The sequence below is a fragment of the Trachypithecus francoisi genome, unplaced genomic scaffold (assembly GCF_009764315.1).
Source record: "Trachypithecus francoisi isolate TF-2019V2 unplaced genomic scaffold, Tfra_2.0 Contig01585, whole genome shotgun sequence".
NCBI lineage: Eukaryota > Metazoa > Chordata > Mammalia > Primates > Cercopithecidae > Trachypithecus > Trachypithecus francoisi.
The window spans coordinates 9,790,720-9,810,964 of record NW_022681444.1 but is presented as its reverse complement, the minus strand read 5'-3'; the positions used below and the strand labels follow the sequence as shown (position 1 = coordinate 9,810,964).

Genomic DNA, 20,245 nt, shown 5'->3' with positions numbered 1-20,245 from the left:
AAGAATCTTCCAGAAAGAGTGTGCACAGTGTCCAAGATAGAGTAAGCCTGCTCAGGGACGTGGAAGAAGCCTAGATGAGGCTGTAACAGTCACTGCAGCTGGAGCGAAGGGTCCCCTTGGCCCTCCTAGGACTTGAGATTTTAGTTCACCACTGAGCTGTGCCTTAACAGTGATACAAAAAGTCAGAAGCCCTTTGCTTATACAAACAAGGACATGGGTGTCAAGCATGAGAAATGTGGCTTTAGAGGGCAAAAGTGGTTACCCCAATCGGATGACCTCTAAAGTCATAGAGGTAGGTCTTTGATTTTGTTGGAAGGATGAGTAACAGTCAGAGGCAGGTGTTTAAAAACAAACACGAAAGATACGTGTTGGCAAGAATGTGGAGAAAAGGGAACCCTCACACAGTGTTGATGGAACTGTAAATTAGTACAGCCATTATGGAAAATAGTATGGCGGTTCCTCAAAATGTTAAAACTGGAACTACCATATGACCCAGCAATTCCGCTACTGGGTATATGTCCATAGGAATGAAGTCAGTGTGTCAAAGAGACATCCCCATCTCTGTGTTCATTGCAATATTGTTCACAATAGCCAAGATATGGAATCAACCTAACTGTCTATTAGTGGACGAATGAGAAAATGTGTTGTATATACACAGTGGAATACCATTCAGCCTGAAAAAGAAGGAAATCTTGTCATTGACAACAACATGGATGAACCTAGAGGACATTGTGTTAAATGAAATAAGCCAGGGACAGAAAGACAAATATTACATGATCTCTTTTTTTTTTTTTTTTTTTTAAGAGATAGAGTTTTATTTGTCACCCAAATTGGAATGCAGTGGCACAATCACCGCTCACTGCCCCCTTGAACTCCTGGGCTCAGACGATCCTCCCATCTCAGCTTCCCAAGTAGCTGGGACTATAGGCACATACCACCACACCCAGCTATTTTTTTTTTTTTTTTTTTAGAGACAGGATCTTGCTATGTTGCCCAGGCTGATCTCGAACTCCTAAGCTCAAGCCGTCTTCCTGCCTTGGCCTCTCAGTGTTGGGATTGTAGGCATAAGCCACCGCACTTGGCCATGATCTCACTTCTATGTGGAATCTAAAAAAGTTGAACTCATAGAAGTAGAGAGTAGAATGGTAGTTACCAAGGGCTTAGTGTGGGGGTTGGGGAGGGATACTGATCAAAAGATACAAAATTTCAGGTAGGTAAGAGGAATAAATTCAAGAGATCTATTGTGTAACATGGTAGCTATAGTTAATAATAATGTATTATACTCTTGAAAATTGCTAAGACAGTAGATTTTGGGTGTTCTCACCACACACATGAAAAAAATGCTAAATATGTGAGGCAGTGTATGTGCTGATTAGCTTGATTTAACCATTCCACAATATATGCATATTTCAAAACAACAGGTTGTACATGATAAATATATACAATCTTTACTTGTCAATTAAAAAATAAACAAAAACTAGCCCACAGCTCTATCACAGAAACATGATTTAAAGATGATAAGAATTAGTAGCTTCTTTGTACTCCCTACGCCATTTCAGTTATGTTCACTTCTGGGCTGCAACAAATATATAAATGTATATTTTTTAAATAAAAATAGCTTTATTGAAAAACAAAAGTTAACCATTCAGAAAAGAACAAAAAAGCAAACCAGGGACCACAGTTCTAGAACAGAGATACTTGTGGACTTTAAAGGTCTGTGAACTGCAGAAGTTTGTATATAAAATGTTGTACAGACATGTGTTTTAATTTTCATACCTTCTTCAAGGGATCTGTGACCCAAGAAAGACTAAGAACCAGCCAGGCGCAGTGGCTCACACCTCTAATCCCAACACTTTGGGAGGCAGAGGCAAGCAGATCACTTGAGGTCAGGAGTTGGAGACCAGCCTGGCCAACATGATGAAACCCCGTCTCTACTAAAAATACAAAAATTAGCCGGGCGTGATGGCAGGTGCCTGTTATCCCAGCTACTTGCGAGGCTGAGGCAGGAGGGAGAATCCCTTGAACCCAGAAGGCAGAGGTTGCAGTGAGCTGAGATCGCGCCACTGCATTCCAGCCTGGGTGACAGAGCGAGACTCCATCTCAAAGAAAAAAGACTAAAAACCACTGATGAAAGAAATCAGAAAACCCAGCAGTCTTTTATAAAGTCCATTCATGGACCCCAGAAAGCCTTTAGGTTTTGGAGGAAATATTTGTGTGTCATTCTAAAGGCTAAAGTAGGATGATTGGGTGCAGATACTAGTAAGTGGATTTGAAACAATAGACGTCAAACAATGCAAGGGGTTGCCTCATGAGGTGGTGATGGGGGGGTATTTATGCAGACCACCTGTTGGAGATGCTGTTAAAACCCTAAATTGTTGGGGACAGTGGATGAGAGGACCTCTGAGGTCCTGGTGTTCTTTAATTCTCAGACTAAGGCCATTGAAAGGAGCAAGCTGGACTACTTGAAGAAAATTGGAAGTGAACAAAAGTATAGGGCTCTTGAAATCCATTTTAGCCATTTGAGAATGGTTGGATTGTTTCTGATGCAGGGGAGATGTTGAGGCAGTTGAGACTGAAGCTGTCCTTCAGGAAGAGATGGTTGCGTTGGGCTGGGAAAAAATGGGTTGGAAACCGTTGAGAGTCTGACTGCAGCTGGGGCAAAGGACAGGGAAACAGAATGCTCTGGTTGTTTAAAAGTTCGTTCTCTATCTGAACATACTGAAGTTATGGATCATACCTTGATTTGAATCTGTAATTTCTAGAAGTTTGTGTTTCTAGCCCAGTTCTTGGACCATCAAGCCAGCTCATTGACCAAATACTTCAAGAAGGAGAACCAAGCAGCTCTCCGTTTTTGAAAGGCTTCTGTAATGTAAATAGGAACAGCAGTCTTTCCAAGTTATTACCCTGTTAACAGGTTGACAGATATGTGCAAATTGTGACTCACTGCTCAATTTGGCACTAAATTAATGTCTTTCCGCGCCGCGTCTGCTCAAGTGTAAACTAGTCACCACTGCTGTGTTACTGCTTGTTTGCCTATATTTCAAAGGTAAAAATTAAAGTAATTTGATTCTGCCACAGAACAGAGTGTAACATATGGTGGAAGTGTAGGAGGGGAGCACGCTGTTCCTACCTGTCCTTAGCCCTGCTCTCAAAGTGGGGCGCCGCACTGCAGAGCCCGCTGCAGACGCTAGCAGTGCTCACTGTCTCGGGAGGCAACAGTCGGAGAGTACTGCCAGAGACCACCTCCCATACCAACACTCCCTCCCTCAGCGAAAAAAGAGTGTCATTTTTGTCTCTAGATTTTTAATTTGAGCCTCCAAGCTTTCCTTATTTCTGTCAAGTCACTAGTGGTTGATTTGTGTTTCGAAGGTTGGGTCTGTTTGAAAATGAAGTGTTTTGATTTTTGCCTCGCGAATTTAGACATTGTTTTCCTCAGCTAAAGATGCAGCTGACTTTCTCTCTTTCCCTTTTTGGCAAATACATAATGTCACCTGTAGAAAAGAAATTTGCATCTCCTTTGTGTTAGGCATGTGAATGGAAAACAATCTCCTGAAAATGCATTTTTGCTTCCTACAGTCTTTGAGTTTGCTGAGCTTTGTCTAAGGTCACGGGTTGGGGAAGAAACAGGAGGACAAGAACAACGAAACCCACCTGGATCTCTTCACTTACCTGTGCCTACAGCAGATATTTTCCTTAGGAACTTATTTTTCTTTTGCCATTGCCTTTTCTTAGAGGTAAAAATCTCATCAGTAAAGGAATCAAAAATGGCCAGGGACTTTTGTTTGCCCATTTAGAACTCTGGCCCTTACTAAAAGCAAGCAGAGTTAGGTAGTTGGCATGGAATTCTAGAAATCTACACACTGAGCTTGGTTTCTGGCTTTTTGCTTGACCTGGGATCATCACTTAACCCACCTCATTTCTTTATTTTTCTAGCCTGCTAAGGAAACTAGTTTTCCAGAATGTATCTTAACGCCTTAAAGGTGAAAGGTACAAGGGAAAGCAAATTATAATGTTCCCTTTGTGCTGAAGATCTGCGTATTCATCTGCTTTCTGCTGTCCAGAGCTATGATGGCTATTGATGGAGGATCAGTTCAGAAGACATCGCCTATCCTCCTCCCCATTAGCATATACTTAGCAATGACCTCCATTCATGCAGGACAGTGGATGTTTGCTTCCTGCTGAGTCGGAAGCAACTGGGTTTAAACCACACGTATAGATTTAGAAAAGAAGTATATACATGCAGGAATGTTTCCAGTGACCTGGTATAAACTTTAGGCATGATGTTTTTGTCATGTGCCTTCACCATTTCAAGAAACGTCAGGCAATGATGAAAAATGAGTTCATTTCCTCTTCTCTTCACTTCTCACCCCTTTTGTAGCATTTAAGCTTAGATCCAAGATTGTGTGTCATGATGCTGTAAATCTAGAAGGAACCACGGGACATGATGTGTGGTCAGCCTGTGTCTTAGCCATCCAGGAAAGATTGTTTATCAAACCATTAAAAAATCAGCAGAGGCCGGGCGCGGTGGCTCACGCCTGTAATCCCAGTACTTTGGGAGGCTGAGGCGGGTGAATCACGAGGTCAGGAGATCGAGACCATCCTGGCTAACACGGTGAAACTCCATCTCTACTAAAAATACAAAAAAATTAGCCGGGCATGGTGGTGGGCACCTGTAGTCCCAGCTACTCGGGAGGCTGAGACAGGAGAATGGCGTAAACCCGGGAGGCGGAGCTTGCAGTGAGCTGAGATTCTGCCACTGCACTCCAGCCTGGGTAACAAAGGGAGACTCCATCTACAAAAAAAAAATTTCAGCAGAATGGGGCCTTGCCTTTAAGAAGTGCCTCTCATTCTTTCTGAGCAAGTTCACTTTTTGGTGCCATATCCTCACAGTATGGTGCTTTCGAGAGATGGGAGATGCTGTTTGGTACTGAGTTCATAAAAGCCATTCATGTACTTGAAGAATATCAAAGTCTCCCTCTGCCTTCTTTTCTCCAGGAGCAAATACCCTTCAGTGCACCTCCGCGCCTTCTCACTCATCTCTGCTGCAGTCTGCTTACTGTTATCGTTGTTTACCACGGGGCCCTCTCTCATTTTTCCCCTTCCTTCTTCAGCTTAAAGTTTTAAAACTCGACATCACATTCTCTAAGGAAAACCTGATAGGCTTTCCTTAGAGAATAGGGAGGGTCGCTTTCTGACTTTCAGAGCTGGCACGTGATGTTCGCTTTTTAACAAATGGCATTATGTTTTCTGCTATCTCTCATGAGCCCCAGGTTCAAACTAAAATCTTTTCATGTTGTGAACGGAGAACTAATCTCCCTCTTACCCCAAGAGAATACACCTTTTATATGTCCCTGACTTAATGGACATGTAATTTAATTTGTCGTAGCCAATGGATATGAAATCCAATGTAAAATCCTTAATAGATAGTTTTACATGTCAGCTATTATATTATACATCCTCTTTGTGTCCAGTGTGATTGGATGGTGAACACAAATTCTTGTATGATTTTGTTCTCGAAGGACCTGAGCCAGAACCTACTCGGTGCTATGGGCTGATGTCTTCACAATGCGCTACCACTGTAGGGAAGAATTTATCCCAGTAAGAGAGGGCATTTTTGCAGAATTGGCCCATGGTGTAAGTGGTAGAACTACCAATCAGAGCACTTACAATTTTTGAGTCCTTTATATGTGCCAGTTCTCATGCTCAGTCCTTAATGTCACTGACCTCAATTATTATTAAACCTTAAGAGATACAGGTTTCATCTGGGCTATAAGAACAGAGGATTTCCTTTTGGTGGGATATCTCCAAGGAAAACATGAAGCTGATAGCTTGCCTGATATGTTTGGAGTAAGAGTCAGGTAGAGAGTTTAGGAATAAAACTGTAACAGATACATAGAAAACTAATCAAATGAAAAGGCAAAACAGGGCTGAGTGCATGGCTCTCGCCTGTAATCCCAGCACTTTGGGAGACTGAGGCAGTCGAATCACTTGAGGTCAGGAGTTTGAGACCAGCCTGGCCAACATGGTGAAACCTGTCTCTACTAAAAATACAAAAATTAGCCAGAAGTGGTGGTGGGCGCCTGTAATCCCAGCTACTTGGGAGGCTGAGGCATAAGAATCGCTTGAACCTGGGAGGCGGAGGTTACAGTGAGCTGAGATAGCACCACTGCACTCCAGCCTGGGCAATAGAGCAAGACTCAGTCTCAGAAAAAGAAAAAAAGGAAAGGCAAAATAGAAATGCAAGAAAACAGAAAGCTGTATAAGTAAATAAATGTAGTCATGAGCTACCATGTAGCTCAGCTATTAAAAATATATGCAGAGATTTTAGAATATAATCACAGACTACTGATTTAAGTAAAAATTGTGATATAACTTGAATTAGAGCACAACCAGGAGATCAGGAATGACTTCAGGTATTTAAAAACAGAAGGAATTGGCCGGGCGTGGTGGCTCACGCTTGTAATTCCAGCACTTCAGGAGGCCGAGGCGGGCAGATCACAATGTCAGGAGATCGAGACCAGCCTGGCCAATATGGTGACACCCCATCTCTACTAAAAATACAAAAATTAGCCGGGCGTGGTGACGTGTGCCTATAGTCCCAGCTACTTGGGTACTTGGGAGGCTGAAGCAGGAGAATCGTTTGAACCCGGGAGGCGGAGGTTGCAGTAAGCCGAGATCGCGCCACTGCACTCCAGCCTGGGTAACACAGCAATTGTCACGCAAGTTTTTGTCAAAAAAAAAAGGAATTTAATCCCAGGAATTGGTTATTCCAGTGATTCAGAGGAGAAACCTGATGAGACAGTGAGACAGCCCAGAGTTGCGTAACAGCAGGACACTGCTGCCACCCTGGACTGGAAGGACAAAGGGAGGGGGCCTTGTTGTTGGAGCCCAGTGACCCAGCAGGTGACACAGCTAAATTCTGACCTCCTATAGAAGAAAATTAATAGTCGTGCCTTAAAATGAAAAATCAAGAACTAGCATTAAAAACACATTATCTGGACATACAGAGGTAAAGACAAAAAGGTTTCTAATCCTATTTGCCTTCTTAAAACTGTGTTATATTGATTTAAAATTACATTTAAAAGCAATGTCTTTCGAATACTATTAATCTGTAGTTCTTAACTGGAGTCGTAGTTCACACATGTTTATTTTTTTCCCACTTAGATATGTTGATGATGTGATCAACCGCATTGACAGGATGTTTCCTGAAATGTCCATCCACTTATCCAGACCCAATGGAACATCAGCAATGCTTCTGGTAAGATGAGCTTGACTGATTTGTAGGGATGTTGGGGGAAAAAAAAATGGACTTCTCAGTTAACTCTCTGGTCCTGTGTTGTAGGATTTATAGAATGGGGATTAAATTCCGATTTGATGGTGAATAACATATTTCCTTACTGGCATTCCGTAGGTTAATAATTCTGCACATTGAACCCTCGCTTTTGAACAAAATTGCAGATCCCATGTAAGAATTAACCAGAGAGGAAAAACACTGTAAGACCATTTCATCTTAAGTCGCTTCATGCAACCTCCCAATGTTTTGGTGAATCTGTTTTCTATTTTCCCCAAAGAAGTATAGTAGACAATAGTGATGCTCAACTGTTGGATCCTGCTAAAGAAAACGCCCTCTTCATACAAAACCAGAATATTATGTATTTGAAGAAAGTATTCTGAGACTTGTGACTGATGACTTCTGGTTTTGCTGTTTCTGATTATGGTTTGCTCTGAACATATCACCTCATCATCTCCTGGTGGATGTTTGTATTTGCATGAATTCACCAAAGACAGGTGTGTTTTGGAAATACAGTGGGATAGAAATGCTAGATTATATTATTAATTAGGAAGTCACAGAGACCTCAATGATGAGAAGCTTTTCTAGTGGTTTGTATAATAACACTTGTATGTGCTTGAAGAATACTTCCCTGAACACAGATTTTTGAGGAACCACCACATTTTATAAAAAAGCAGATAAGTTTATTGAATAAGAATGATGGTTTCAGTGGGTGTCAGGGAGCTAAGGTTCAGGACTGGGTATTTTTTCCATCTATTCTGCTGTTGCTGCTTTGGAGCCTAGTGTGAATTCCCCATATTTTAGCATTTTACTTGTGTGAAATCTTATAAATAGCCAGTCACCCAGGATGAGTTACTATTTACTCCAGCCCATTCATCTTAGGGGAACATTGTGTGTGCATGTGTGTTTTGGTCTTAAGACAGGAGAAGATCTGGGCTTGTTGAATATTTGTTACTTCATTTGTGGGAAAAAAAAATTAGTGACATCCACCTGGATAACATGCTACTTAAAAAATTTCTTTCAGTTAAAACATAAAGAAAAGGAGATAATGCTATGTTTTTTTTTCGTAGAAAAGGGAAACAGTTTTCTTCACATAAAATGTATCTGTCTACAGAACACAAAATACGTTCTGCTTCCAGAGGTTGCAGTGAGCTGAGATCGTGCCATTTTACTCCAGCCTGGGCAAAAAAGCGAGACGCTGTCTCCAAAAAAAAAAAGTCTCTCTCAGTTAAATGTACAAATTGCCCAGATTTTAAGATACCCCAGACCCAGCAGTTGAAACATAGATCCTGCTCTCAGCGTACCTGACAGGGCCCCAAAGAGTTAATGAAGATAGAAATGAATGCGTCCTCAGTGAAATAGGTTTGTTCAAATTATTTCTGGGTCATTGAGCTCCCATTTCATGATGAGGGTGGGACTGGCATTGAAGGGAATGAGCAGAGGGAACAAGATTCCAGGCAAACAGGCTGTGCAGATGAGTTCCTTCCACCTGAGAAGGCAGGCATGTATTTCACAGTGACGGTCGACCTCGCCTGCTTTCCCATAGAGCTTCTGTCCTAATAGACTGATGAGAAAATTTAGGGACTCAATTCAAGGCAAGAATCACGTTTCACATGCCCGGTTTATTCACTACCACCAACACCTATCCTCCCCCGCTAATTCAGACATGTGCATCTAGGTGCCTACTTGTTATCTTTCTTCAGCGACACAGGAACTCACAGAAACTGGTGCTTACTTACAGGAACAGTAGTAGGTGATCTGATTCAGAATCAGATTGCCACGGGGTTAATCGTACTTTTAACATAATGCCTGCGTTTGGCGTTTACTATTAGAAGTTGGAATTTTATGAGATGGCAAATCTCTAGGCTATTCACTCCTACCACATCCATCATGAGGGGGGTGACGGGAATTCCTACCTGGAGGGGGAGCAGGACCAACAGATGCCACCTCCCCCACTACCTACTAGTTACCTGTTCCCTGGACTTCACTGGTAAAGTTTTGGGGCCTAGACTGTAGGCAGGAGGTGTAGGCAAGAGTTGAAAGTGTTTTCTGGAGATGAATCTGGAATAAATTGAATTAACCGGGAATGCAGTGTGTTCCGGAAGGCTATGGGGAAAGACCAGTTAGGAGGCCATTGAAGCAGGGTGCACTTGAGCAGTCTCAGCCGACACCTTCCTTTACCTCCCTTGGCAAATGTCCGAACTGCACCTGTGCTTTTGAAATAAAAAGGCATTTCCTCCGCAATTGGCTAGGCTTCCTTGAATGCGGTCAACAGCAACTCTGATTGACTCACATAAGGAAAGAGTTGGTTTGGGTTTTGCTATTTGATGGTGCCAGGTGCACGAGACTCAGTGATGAAGCTGACCTGCCAGGCAGGACAAAAACCAGAGTAGCTCCAGGCATGTCAGGAACAAGATCAGGACAACGTTTTTTAGGGGGCCCCATGGCCCAAATGATTCCATATGAACTGCCTCCCATCCCTGTGCATACAGTCTGGGAAGAACACTTCTGCTGGCCTAGCCTGCCGTTGCTCCTTGCCCTGAGCCCCGAGGATAGGGGAGTCAGGCCTTGGCAGCCCCACAGAACTGCAAGGAGTGGAGGGGAAGTAATTCCCTAGAGGAACCAGCCGTCTGTATGACACAGTGAACGTCTGTGTGGACAGAGGCTTGTGGCTTACGCAGCACTTATCTCATCTGATGCCCACTGTGGCCCTCGAGGTAGGTAGCACCAACTGTGCTCATTTGACAAGTAGGAACTGGAGGAAGTTGTTTCCTGGGCTTGTGCGGTCAGGACACCTATCCCTATCTCCCCAAGCCTCCAGGGTGCTATGCTTCTCTTGTCTCTGAGGACAGTTCATGCTCATGGCAAGTAAGATTTGGACTACCAGGCACCAGGCTGGTGATTTTTTCTTTTCCTTTTTCGTTGTGTTTTTGTTTTTGTTTTTTGTTTTTTTGTTTGTTTGTTTGTTTTTTGTTTTTTTTTGGAGACAGATTCTCACTTTGTCACCCAGGCCTGAAGTGCAGTGGCGTGATCACAGCTCATTGCAGCCTCAACCGCCTGGGCTCAAGCAATCCTCCCACCTCAGCCTCCTGAATAGCTGGGACCACAGGTGTGTGCCACCATGCCTGGCTAATTTTTGTATTTTTTGTAGAGACGGCAGGCTTGTCTCGAACTCCTGAGCTCAAGTGATGAGTCTGCCTCAGCCTCCCAAAGTGCTGGGATTACAGATATAAGCCACTGTACTTGGCCAGTTTTTTCTTAAAAATTTTAAATTATGTAATTTGATATATACTAAAGAATATATGTAATGTATATGTAAATTATAAAGCTTAGATAAACCCATGAACTCATCACTCAATTTGAGAAATAGAACATAACCAATATGGCTCCTCCCCAATCCCTGCCTCCTGACCCGTGGTCATCTCCACCCTGAGAGGCACCCCCTTCTCATTTTTAAAATGCAGTTCACCACATGTGCCTGTATCGCTAAATAATGCCTCCTTGAGTTTTGAGCTGTGTAAAAATAGTGTCATACTATGTATATTGTTTCTGAGCTGTATCCCTGATGGTGGTCGTATCTTGCAGTTTGATCATTGTCATCTAATGTCCATCCTGTGACTGTCCACACTTTATCCTTTCTCTTGCCAAGGCACATTGGGGTTGGTTACAATTTTGCTTTATAAATAATTTTGGCATGAGCATTCTCTTGCATATACCAGGATACTTTTTTTTGAAAGTTTTTATTCTAAGTTTTGTGGGTACACAGTAGGTGTATATATTTATGGGGTACATGAGACACTTTGATACAGGCCTGTGATATGTAATCATCACATCCTGGTAAACGGATATCCATCCTCTCAAACATTTATTCTTTGTTTTGTAAGTTATCCAGTTATACTCTTTTAGTTATTTTTAAATGTACAATTAAATTGTTATTGATTGTAGTCACCCTGTCGTACTATGAAATACTAAGCCTTACTTATTTTTACTAACTACTTTTTGTACCTGTTAAACATCCCCACTATCCTGCCCCCATACTCCCACCCCAACTATCCCTCTCAGCTACTGGTAACCATCCTTCTATCTCCAGGAGTTCAGTTACTTTAATTTTTACCTCCCACAAATAAATGAGAACATAACAAAGTTTATCTTTATGTGCCTGGCTTATTTCACATAACTTAACAACCTTCATTTCCACCCATGTTGTTGCAAATGACAAGATCTCGTACTTTTTTATGGCTGAATAGTACTCCATTGTGTATGTGCACCACATTTTCTTTATCTACTCATCTCTTGATGGACACTTAGGTTGTTTCCAAATTTTGGCTGTTGTGAACAGTGCTACAACAAACACGGGGGTGCAGCTATCTCTTCGATACACCGGTTTCCTTTCTTTTGGGTATATATGCAGCAGTGGGATTGCTGGGTCATATGATAGCTCTATTTTTAGGTTTTCTGAGGAACCTCAAAACTGTTCTCCATAGCGGTTGTACTAATTTACATTCCCACCAACAGTATACAAGAGTTCTCTTCTCTCCACATCCTTGCCAGCATTTGTTACTGCCTGTCTTTGGATAAAAGCTATTGTAACTGGGTTTTTGCCATTCTGTATGTCTTCTTTTTTTTAGTCGGATCGTTAGTTTTTTTTCCTGTAGAGTTCAAGCTCTTTGTATATCCTGGCTATTAATCCTTTGTCAGATGGGTAGTTTGCAAATTCCGTAATATTGCAGATCCATTCTATGGACTGTCTCTTCACTTTGTTGATTGTTTCCTTTGCTGTACAGAAGCTTTTTAACTTGATGTGATCCCATTTATCCATTTTTGCTTTGGTTGCCTATGTTTATGGGATATTACTCAAGACATTTTTGCTCAGACTAATGTCCTGGAGAGTTTCCCCAACATTTTCTTGTAATAGGTTCATAGTTTGAGGTCTTAGATTTAAGTCTTTAATCCATTTGTATTTGATTTTTATGTATGGTGAGAGATAGGGGTCTAGTTTCATTCTTCTGCATATGGAAATTAAGTTTTCCCAGCAACATTTATTGAAGGGACATCTTTTCCCCAATGTATGCTCTTGGCACCTTTGTCAAAAATGAGTTCACCGTAGGTGTATGGATTTGTTTCTGGGCTCTCTATTGTCTTCCATTGATCTATGCGTCTTTTTATGCCAGTACCATGCTGTTTTGGTTATTATAGCTCTGTAATATAATTTGAAGTCAGGTAATGTGATTCCTCCAGTTTTGTTCTGCTCAGGGTAGCTTTTGCTATTCTGGATCTTTTTTGGTTCCATGTAAATGTTAGGGTTTGTTTTTTTTTTCTATTTCTGTGAAAAATATCATTGGTATTTTGATAAGGCTTGTATTGAATGTTTATTGCTTTGGGTAGTATGCACATTTTAACAATATTGTTTCTTCCAACCTATGAACATGGAATATCTTTCCATCTTTTTGTGTCTTCTCCAATGTCTTTTATCAGTGTTTTATAGTTTTCATTGTAGAGATATTTTTCTTCTTTAGTTGATTCCTAGGTATTTAATTTTATGTGTAGCTATTGTTAAATCAGATTACTTTTTTATTTCTTTTTCAGACTGTTCACTCTTAGCTTATAGAAATGCTACTGATTTCTGTATATTTTGTATCCTTCAACTTTACTGAATTTGTTTCTCAGTTCTAATGGTTTTTTGGCAGAGTCTAGGTTTTTCCAAATATAAGATCATATCATCTGCTAACAAGGATAATTTGACCCTTTTCCTTTCCAATTTGGATGCCCTCTATTTTTTTCTCTTGTCTGATTGCTCTAGCTAGGACTTCCAGTATTATGTTAAATAACGGTGATGCAAGTGGGCATCCTTGTCAAGTTCTAAATCATAGAGGAAAGGCTTTCAGTTTTTCCCCATTCAGTATGATACTAACTGTAAGTCTATCATATATGGCTTTTATTATGTTGAAGTATGTTCCTTCCATACCCAGATTTTTGAAGGTTTTTATAATAAAGTGATGTTGGTTTTTATCAAATGTTTTTTCAGTATCAATTGAAATGATCGCATGGTTTTTGTCCTTCATTCTGTTGATATGATGTTTCACATTAACTGATTTGCATATGTTGAACCATCTTTACATCCCTGGAATAAATCCCACTTCGTCATGATGAATGATCTTTTTAATGTATTGTTGAATTCACTTTGATAGTATTTGGTTGAGGATTTTTGCATCAATAATCATCAGAAATATTGGCCTATAGTTTTCTTTTTTTGTTGTGTCTTTGTCTGGTTTTGGTATCAGGGTAATACTGGCCTCATAAACTGAGTTTAGAAGTATTCCTTCCTCTTCTGTTTTTTGGAATACTTTGAGTAGGGTTGGTATTAATTCTTCTTTAAATGTTTGGTAGAATTCAGCAGTGAAGCCATTGGATCATGGGCTGTTCTTTACTGGGAGACTTTTTTATTACTGCGTCAATGTCGTTACTTGGTAATTGGTCTGTTCAGGTTTTAGATTTCCTCATGGTTCAATCTCGGTAGGTTGTATGTGTCTGTGAATTTATCCATTTCCTCGAGATTTTCCAATTTATTGGCATGTAGTTGCTCATAGTAGCTACTAATGATCCTTTTAATTTCTGTGGTATCAGTTGTAATGTCTCCTTTTTCTCACTTATTTTATTTGTATCTTCTCTCTCTCTCTCTTTTTTTTTTTTTTCCTAGTTATTCTGGCTAAAGGTTTGCCAATTTTATTTTGTGTTTCCATTATCATTTATTTCAAGAAACTTTTCAGTTTCCTTCTTAATCTCTTAATTGACCCACTGGTCATTCAGGAGCATATTGTTGAATTTCCATGTGTTTGTATAGTTTCCAAAATTCCCCACGTTATTGATTTCTAATTTTATTCCAGTGTGGTCAGAGAAGATACTTGATATTCTTTCAGTTTTTTGTTTTTTTTAATGTTTTAAGACTTGTTTTGTGACCTAACCTACAGTCTGTCCTTGAGAGTGGTCCATGTAGTCTTATCCTTGAGAGATCTGTGTGCTGAGGAGAAGAATGTGTTCTGCAGTCATTGGATGAAATGTTCTGTAAATATCTATTATGTCCATCTGTTCGGTAGTCCAGGTTAGATCTGATGTTTCTTCGTTGGTTTTCTGTCTGGAAGATCTGTCCAATCCTGAAAGTGGGGTGTTAAATTATTGTATTGTGGCCTGTCTCTCTCTTTAGCGTTAATGATATTTCCTTTGTGTATCTGGGTGTTCCATTGTTGGTTGCATATATATTTACAATTGTGATATCCTCATGCTGAATTGACCCCTTTAGCATTATATGATGACCTTCTTTGTCTCTTTTTACAGTTTTTGTCCTGAAATCTATTTTGTCTGATATAAGTATAGCCACTCCTGCTCTCTTTTGGTTTCCATTGGCATGGAATATCTTTTTCCATCCTTTATTTTCAGTCTAGGTATATCTTTATAGGTGAAGGCTGTTTTTGTAGGCAACAGATCAATGGGTCTTGCTTTTTTATCTATTCAGCTACTCTGTGTCTTTTGATTGGAGAGTTTAGTTCACTTATATTCGATGTTATTGTTGATAAGTAAGGATTTACTTCTTCCATTTTGTTGTTTTCTGGTTGTTTTGAGGTCTTCCTTCCTTCCTTCTTTCCTTCCTTCTTTTGTTCCTTTTAGTGAAGGTGATTTTCTCTGGTGCTATGATTTAATTTCTTGCTGTTTATTTTTTGTGTATCCATTGTGTATTTTCTAATTTAAGGCTACCATGAAGTTTGCAAATACTGTCTTATAACCTGTTGTTTTATTTATTCATTCATTTATATTTTATTTTATTTATTTATTTTGGAGATAAGGTCTCACTCTGTCACCCAGACTGGAGTGCAGTGGCACAAGCTTGGCTCACTGCAGCCTTCACCCTGTGAGCTCAAGTAATCCTCCCTCCTCAGCTTCCCAAGTAGCTGGGACCACAGATCCGCACCACCACACCCAGCTAAGTTTTTGTATTTTTGGTAGAGACAGGGTTTATCTGAAAAAGTCTTTATGTCTCCTTCATGCTTGAAGGATATTTTCACAGGATATACTATTCTAGGGTAAAAGTTTTTTTCCATCAGCACTTTAAATATTCCATGCCACTCTCTCCTGGCCTGTAAGGTTTCCACTGAGAGGTCTGCTGCCAGACAGATTGGAGCTCCACTCTATGTTACTTCTTTTCTGTTGCTTTGCTCCTTTTAGGATACTGTCTTTATCCCTGACCTTTGAGAGTTTGATTACTAAATGCCTTGTGGTAGTCTATTTCAGGTTAAAACTGCTTGGTGTTCTATAATCTTCTTGTACTTGAATGTTGCTATCTTTCTCTAGTTTTGGACAGTGATCTGATGTTAGCCCTTGGAATAAACTTTCTACCCCTGTCTTTTTTCTCTGCCTCCTCTTTAAGACACTTAGAGTTGCCCTTTAAGGCTATTTTTTAGATCTGGATTACCAGGCAGAGACTCGGTTCTCTTCCCTTACTTTCTCCCAAACAAAGGAAGCCTCTCTCTCTCTCTGTGCTAAGCCACCTGGAGCTGGAGATGAGGTGATGCAAACACCGCTGTGGCCACCACTGCTGAGACTGCGCTGGGTCAGACTTGAGGCCAGTGCAGCACTGGGTCTTGCCTAAGGCTCACTGTAACTACTACACCTATGTTCACTCAAGGTGCTAGGACTCTACAGTCAACAGGTGGGGAAGCCAGCCAGGTTTGTGTCGTTCCCTTCAGGGCAGCAAGTTCCCCTAGGTCCCAGGTGGGTTCAAAGATGCTGTCTGCGAGCCAGGGATGGGAGTTAAAAACCTTAGAAATCTAGCTGGTACTCTCTTCTACTGCAGCTGAGCTGGCCCTCAAACCACAAGAAAAGTCCTTCCCACTCTTCCCTCCCCTTTCCACAGGCAGAAGAGCCTCTCCCAGTGACCACCACCACCACTGGTCCATGGGGCGTTCTGCCAGGCCACTGGCTTTTCAGTCAGTGGAGAGTCCATAGTGGTTGTACTAATTTACACTCACCATAAAGGTGTGGCAAATGCTGCCATGCCTGAGACTCACCCTTCAGGGCAGTGGACTCCCCTCTGCCAGAGCAGGTCCAGAAATGCCATCTAACAGCCTAGGCCTGGACTCAGGGACCCCAAGAGCCCATTTGGTGCTCTACCCTCCTGTAGCCAAGCTGGTACCTAAGGGGCAAGGCAAAGTCCCCTTTACTTTTCCCTCTGCTTTTCTCCAGCAGAAGGAGTCTCTCCCCAGAGCCACCATGGCTGGGAATGTGCTGGATCTCTCTTGAAGTCAGCACATCTCAGAGTCTCACCAAGGCCCACGGCATACTACCTGGGTGTCACTGTTGGTCATTCAGGGCCCAAGGGCTCTTTAGTCAGCAGGTGATGGATCCTGCCAGGACTAGGTCCTTCCCTTCAAGGCAGCAGGTTCCCTTCTGGCCCAAGGTATCGAGAAATATCATTTGGGAGCTAGGGCCTAGAATGGGGGCCTCACAACTGCCTGGTGCCTTATCTTGTTGTGGCTGAGCTGGTATCCAAGATGCAAGACAAAGTCCTCTTTACTCTTTGCTCTCCTGTCCTCAAGAAGAAGGAAGGGTCACCTTCATTGCTGTAAACTGTAGTGCCTAGAATTGGGGGAAGGGTGGCGCAAGCACTCCCTTAGCCACCCGGGCTGCTGTCTCCCTAGGTCACGTGCCCCCGTAGTCCACTGGCTCTGAGCCCAGCCCAACACTAGAACCTGTTTAGGAATTGCGGTCCTTGTGGTCTAGACGGCTTTTCAAGTTTACCTAGAACCCCAGAACACTTTAGCACACACTGGCGAGGCTTGCTGAGAAACTCAAGTTCCCACATTGGGGTGGGTGATTTCCCTCTGACCAGAACTAGTCCAAATGCTCCCTCCGTGGACATGGCATCAGCTGAGCCCAGCACAGCTTTACTCTCTGCTGTGACGGGGCAGCACTGAGTTCAGTGGCAAGTCCCCCAGTTGCTGTGCTCTCCCTCACCCAAGTGTGCAGATCCTCTCTGGGCCATTTGGCAGCTGCTGGAGGAGGAGGAGGGGTGGTGTCACTGAAGACTGTCTTTCCTCCCCTCTTCAATGCCTCTTTCAGCGAAATGAAGTTAAAACCAGACACTGTGATTGCTCACCTGATTTTTGGTTCTTATTATGTTGCTTTTTTGTGTATAGTTGTTAAAAATTGGTATTCCTGCAGCAGGGATGGTCAGGGGAGGCTTCTATCCAGCCATCTTGCTCCACCCACCTCAGGATACGTTTTTAAGCCTTAGCCCAAGCCACAGAGCCAGTGCAGACTCCTTTCTGGAGGAACAGGGAGGGGTTGTGATCAGTTGGGAAAGACGGCATTTTCCTAAGAGCCACCTGAGTTGTGAAAACTGATGTTGCAGTGCCCACATGGGTGTCCAGAGCGGCTCCTGTTAAATGGCCTTGGTTCTGCAATAACACATTCCACTGATTTTATTGCTGTTCTAAATCTCATCTGCTTTTGGTATATGAGTGTAGAGGGCTTGGGGGTTGTTTGTGCGTATGCATGGGAAAACAGCATAAAGTCATTGGACTTCAGGCAATTTGTGGACAAAAGGCAGGTTTTGGTGATCCCATTTTGGCTTCCTCCTTCATCAAGCAGTCCCTGCCAAGAAGCTCCTGACATGCCTGGAGCCACCCTGACCTTTGTCCCTCCTGGCAGGTCCGGTCTGTAATTGGGAGTCTCAGTCCATCATCGACAGTTTCTTCAGAGTATAAAAAGGGAAGAGGGAGAGGGAAACTACCAAACTGGCACTTTTTGACCCCTCCCTATATTTCAGCTTGGCTTATCTAAAGCCAAACCAGCTTTTTGTTGTTGGCCTGGAAGCACCAGGGCTTCGAGGCCAATCAGAACCTTAGGAGCAGTCACCTCCTAGCCTAGGACTGTTTGATATGGGGGCACATGCTGGAGGCCTCTTCACAACTGTGAACCCGCAGGGAGTGCACTCTTAGGAGAGGAGTTGGGGTGAGAGGAGGGGAGGAAGGACAAATGGGCACTCAGCATTTGCTGAATGAATGCATGAATGGCAGAAATAAAAGCATCTTTGACTTTCATATGTATCCGTTTGTCCATATTACGGATATGGGGATCTGTTCTTTGGCTACTCAGGGGAGAAGGAATGACACTTGTGACTGATTTGATTCTGAAATTGCCAAGATGATTACTGGCTTAACTTCTGGTGTCCTTGTACGCCTTAGGTAATCGACTGTAGCCTATACAATCCACACCCTAGCTAATGTCGGATCTAAACTTGCAGCCTCTTGCATAATCTTTAAATATATTGTGGTGCTCTCTGCTCTGTTCCGGGGCTGTTTTGGTATTGTGTAAATTAATAACTCATGATATAATAAATCTTGCTTCCGTTCTTTGAAGAGATGAGCACAGTTATCCAAAAATAAATCTAGCTATGTTGATATTTAGTGTCAGTTAATCTACCGCCTAACATCCCATTATTAATTTTTTTCGAACAGTCAAAATATTTTAAGAGCTTAACTGAATCAGAGACTGGAACAAGCTGCTGGCTTCTCTCGGCATTTAAAATATTAATTTACAATTTTTGACTGATCTATTAGGTAGAAAAATGTAAGAAAAGAAAAACGCTTCAACCATGATATTGAAAATATATCTGGATATTTTATCATCTTTATTTAGATGTTATTTGATTTGCAAAAGATAAAACTCATTTAGCAGTCTTTCTAAATCCACATTTTAACTGACCTTCACTTTCCCTAACGTATTCATACCCTGCTTGTGAATGACACATCCCGTTTTCTACCATTTAGACATTATCTCATTTTACTCCACCCTGAGTTCTTTGAGATAGGAAAGACTGGTAAGTAGCTAGACTGCTTAATTATTTGGGGCCTTGATTTCTCCACTGAGTTCAATAGTGCTCAGGCTTGAAAAGGACTAAGAGTCACCAGCGTAGTTTGTGGGAAGTGTACATTCTTTTTTTTTTTTTTTTTGAGACGGAGTCTCGCTCTGTCGCGCAGGCTGGAGTGCAGTGGCCAGATCTCAGCTCACTGCAAACTCCGCATCCTGGGTTTACGCCATTCTCCTGCCTCAGCCTCCCAAGTAGCTGGGACTACAGGCACCCGCCACCTCGCCCGGCTAGTTTTTTGTATTTTTTAGTAGAGACGGGGTTTCACCGTGTTAGCCAGGATGGTCTCGATCTCCTGACCTCGTGATCCGCCCGTCTCGGCCTCCCAAAGTGCTGGGATTACAGGCTTGAGCCACCGCGCCCGGCCGGAAGTGTACATTCTTGACAGGCAGGACAGAAATTCCAATTCAGCAGCTCTGGGGAACCCAGGAGGCCAGGACGGCCAGAGTGCAGGGAGCGAGGGAAAGGACGGTGGAGTCCTGGAGCTCTACCTTTTCTCACTGCTGTGTTTCTTGGGCATCTCAACTGAGTCTCAGGTAATCTGTGGAGTGCATTTTGAGAACTCCTTTGTGCCCTTGGAGTTCTGATGAAGGCTGGCCTTTTTGATAAGTCCCAGCTCTAGTGTCAAACTGGCTTATGAGATATGCTACTAAGGCGTTCATATTTATTCAGTAAATACTCACTGAGCCCCTGCAGATAAAGGCATAGTTCTAGGCACTGTTCGGCATGGACCACAAGAAGTTTTTGCCCTCACAGAGCCTGCCTGTAGTGTAGAAAATGGACAAGAGACCGGCAACTTGCATAAAATGATGTCAGATGGTGATAAGGCTAAGAGGAACAGAAGCGGGGTAAGGGACTGCAGCATGGCAGAAGGTGTTGGGGGGCAGGGCAGCCCTCTGTGAATCAAGACCTGCATGAAGCGAGGTTACAGGTAAGCCATCTGGGGGGCAGGGTCCAGGAGAGGCCACACAGGTAAAATAGACCCTCCCTGGAGGGCAGGGGGCTTGCCCGGGGAGACCCCAGGAGGCCAGCAC

The 20,245-nt window shown here is 42.5% G+C and overlaps 1 protein-coding gene across 4 annotated transcripts in view; it reads left to right on the top strand.

Annotated features, from left to right (window-relative positions):
- Window positions 1-20,245, top strand: part of MED27 (mediator complex subunit 27) — a 216,232-nt gene that overhangs the window by 132,990 nt on the left and 62,997 nt on the right. For all 4 annotated transcript variants that reach the window (XM_033194605.1, XM_033194600.1, XM_033194590.1 and 1 more), the window contains exon 4: window positions 7,165-7,258. In XM_033194605.1, the coding sequence (XP_033050496.1) occupies window positions 7,165-7,258 (94 nt within the window). The remainder of the gene's footprint in view (window positions 1-7,164; window positions 7,259-20,245) is intronic.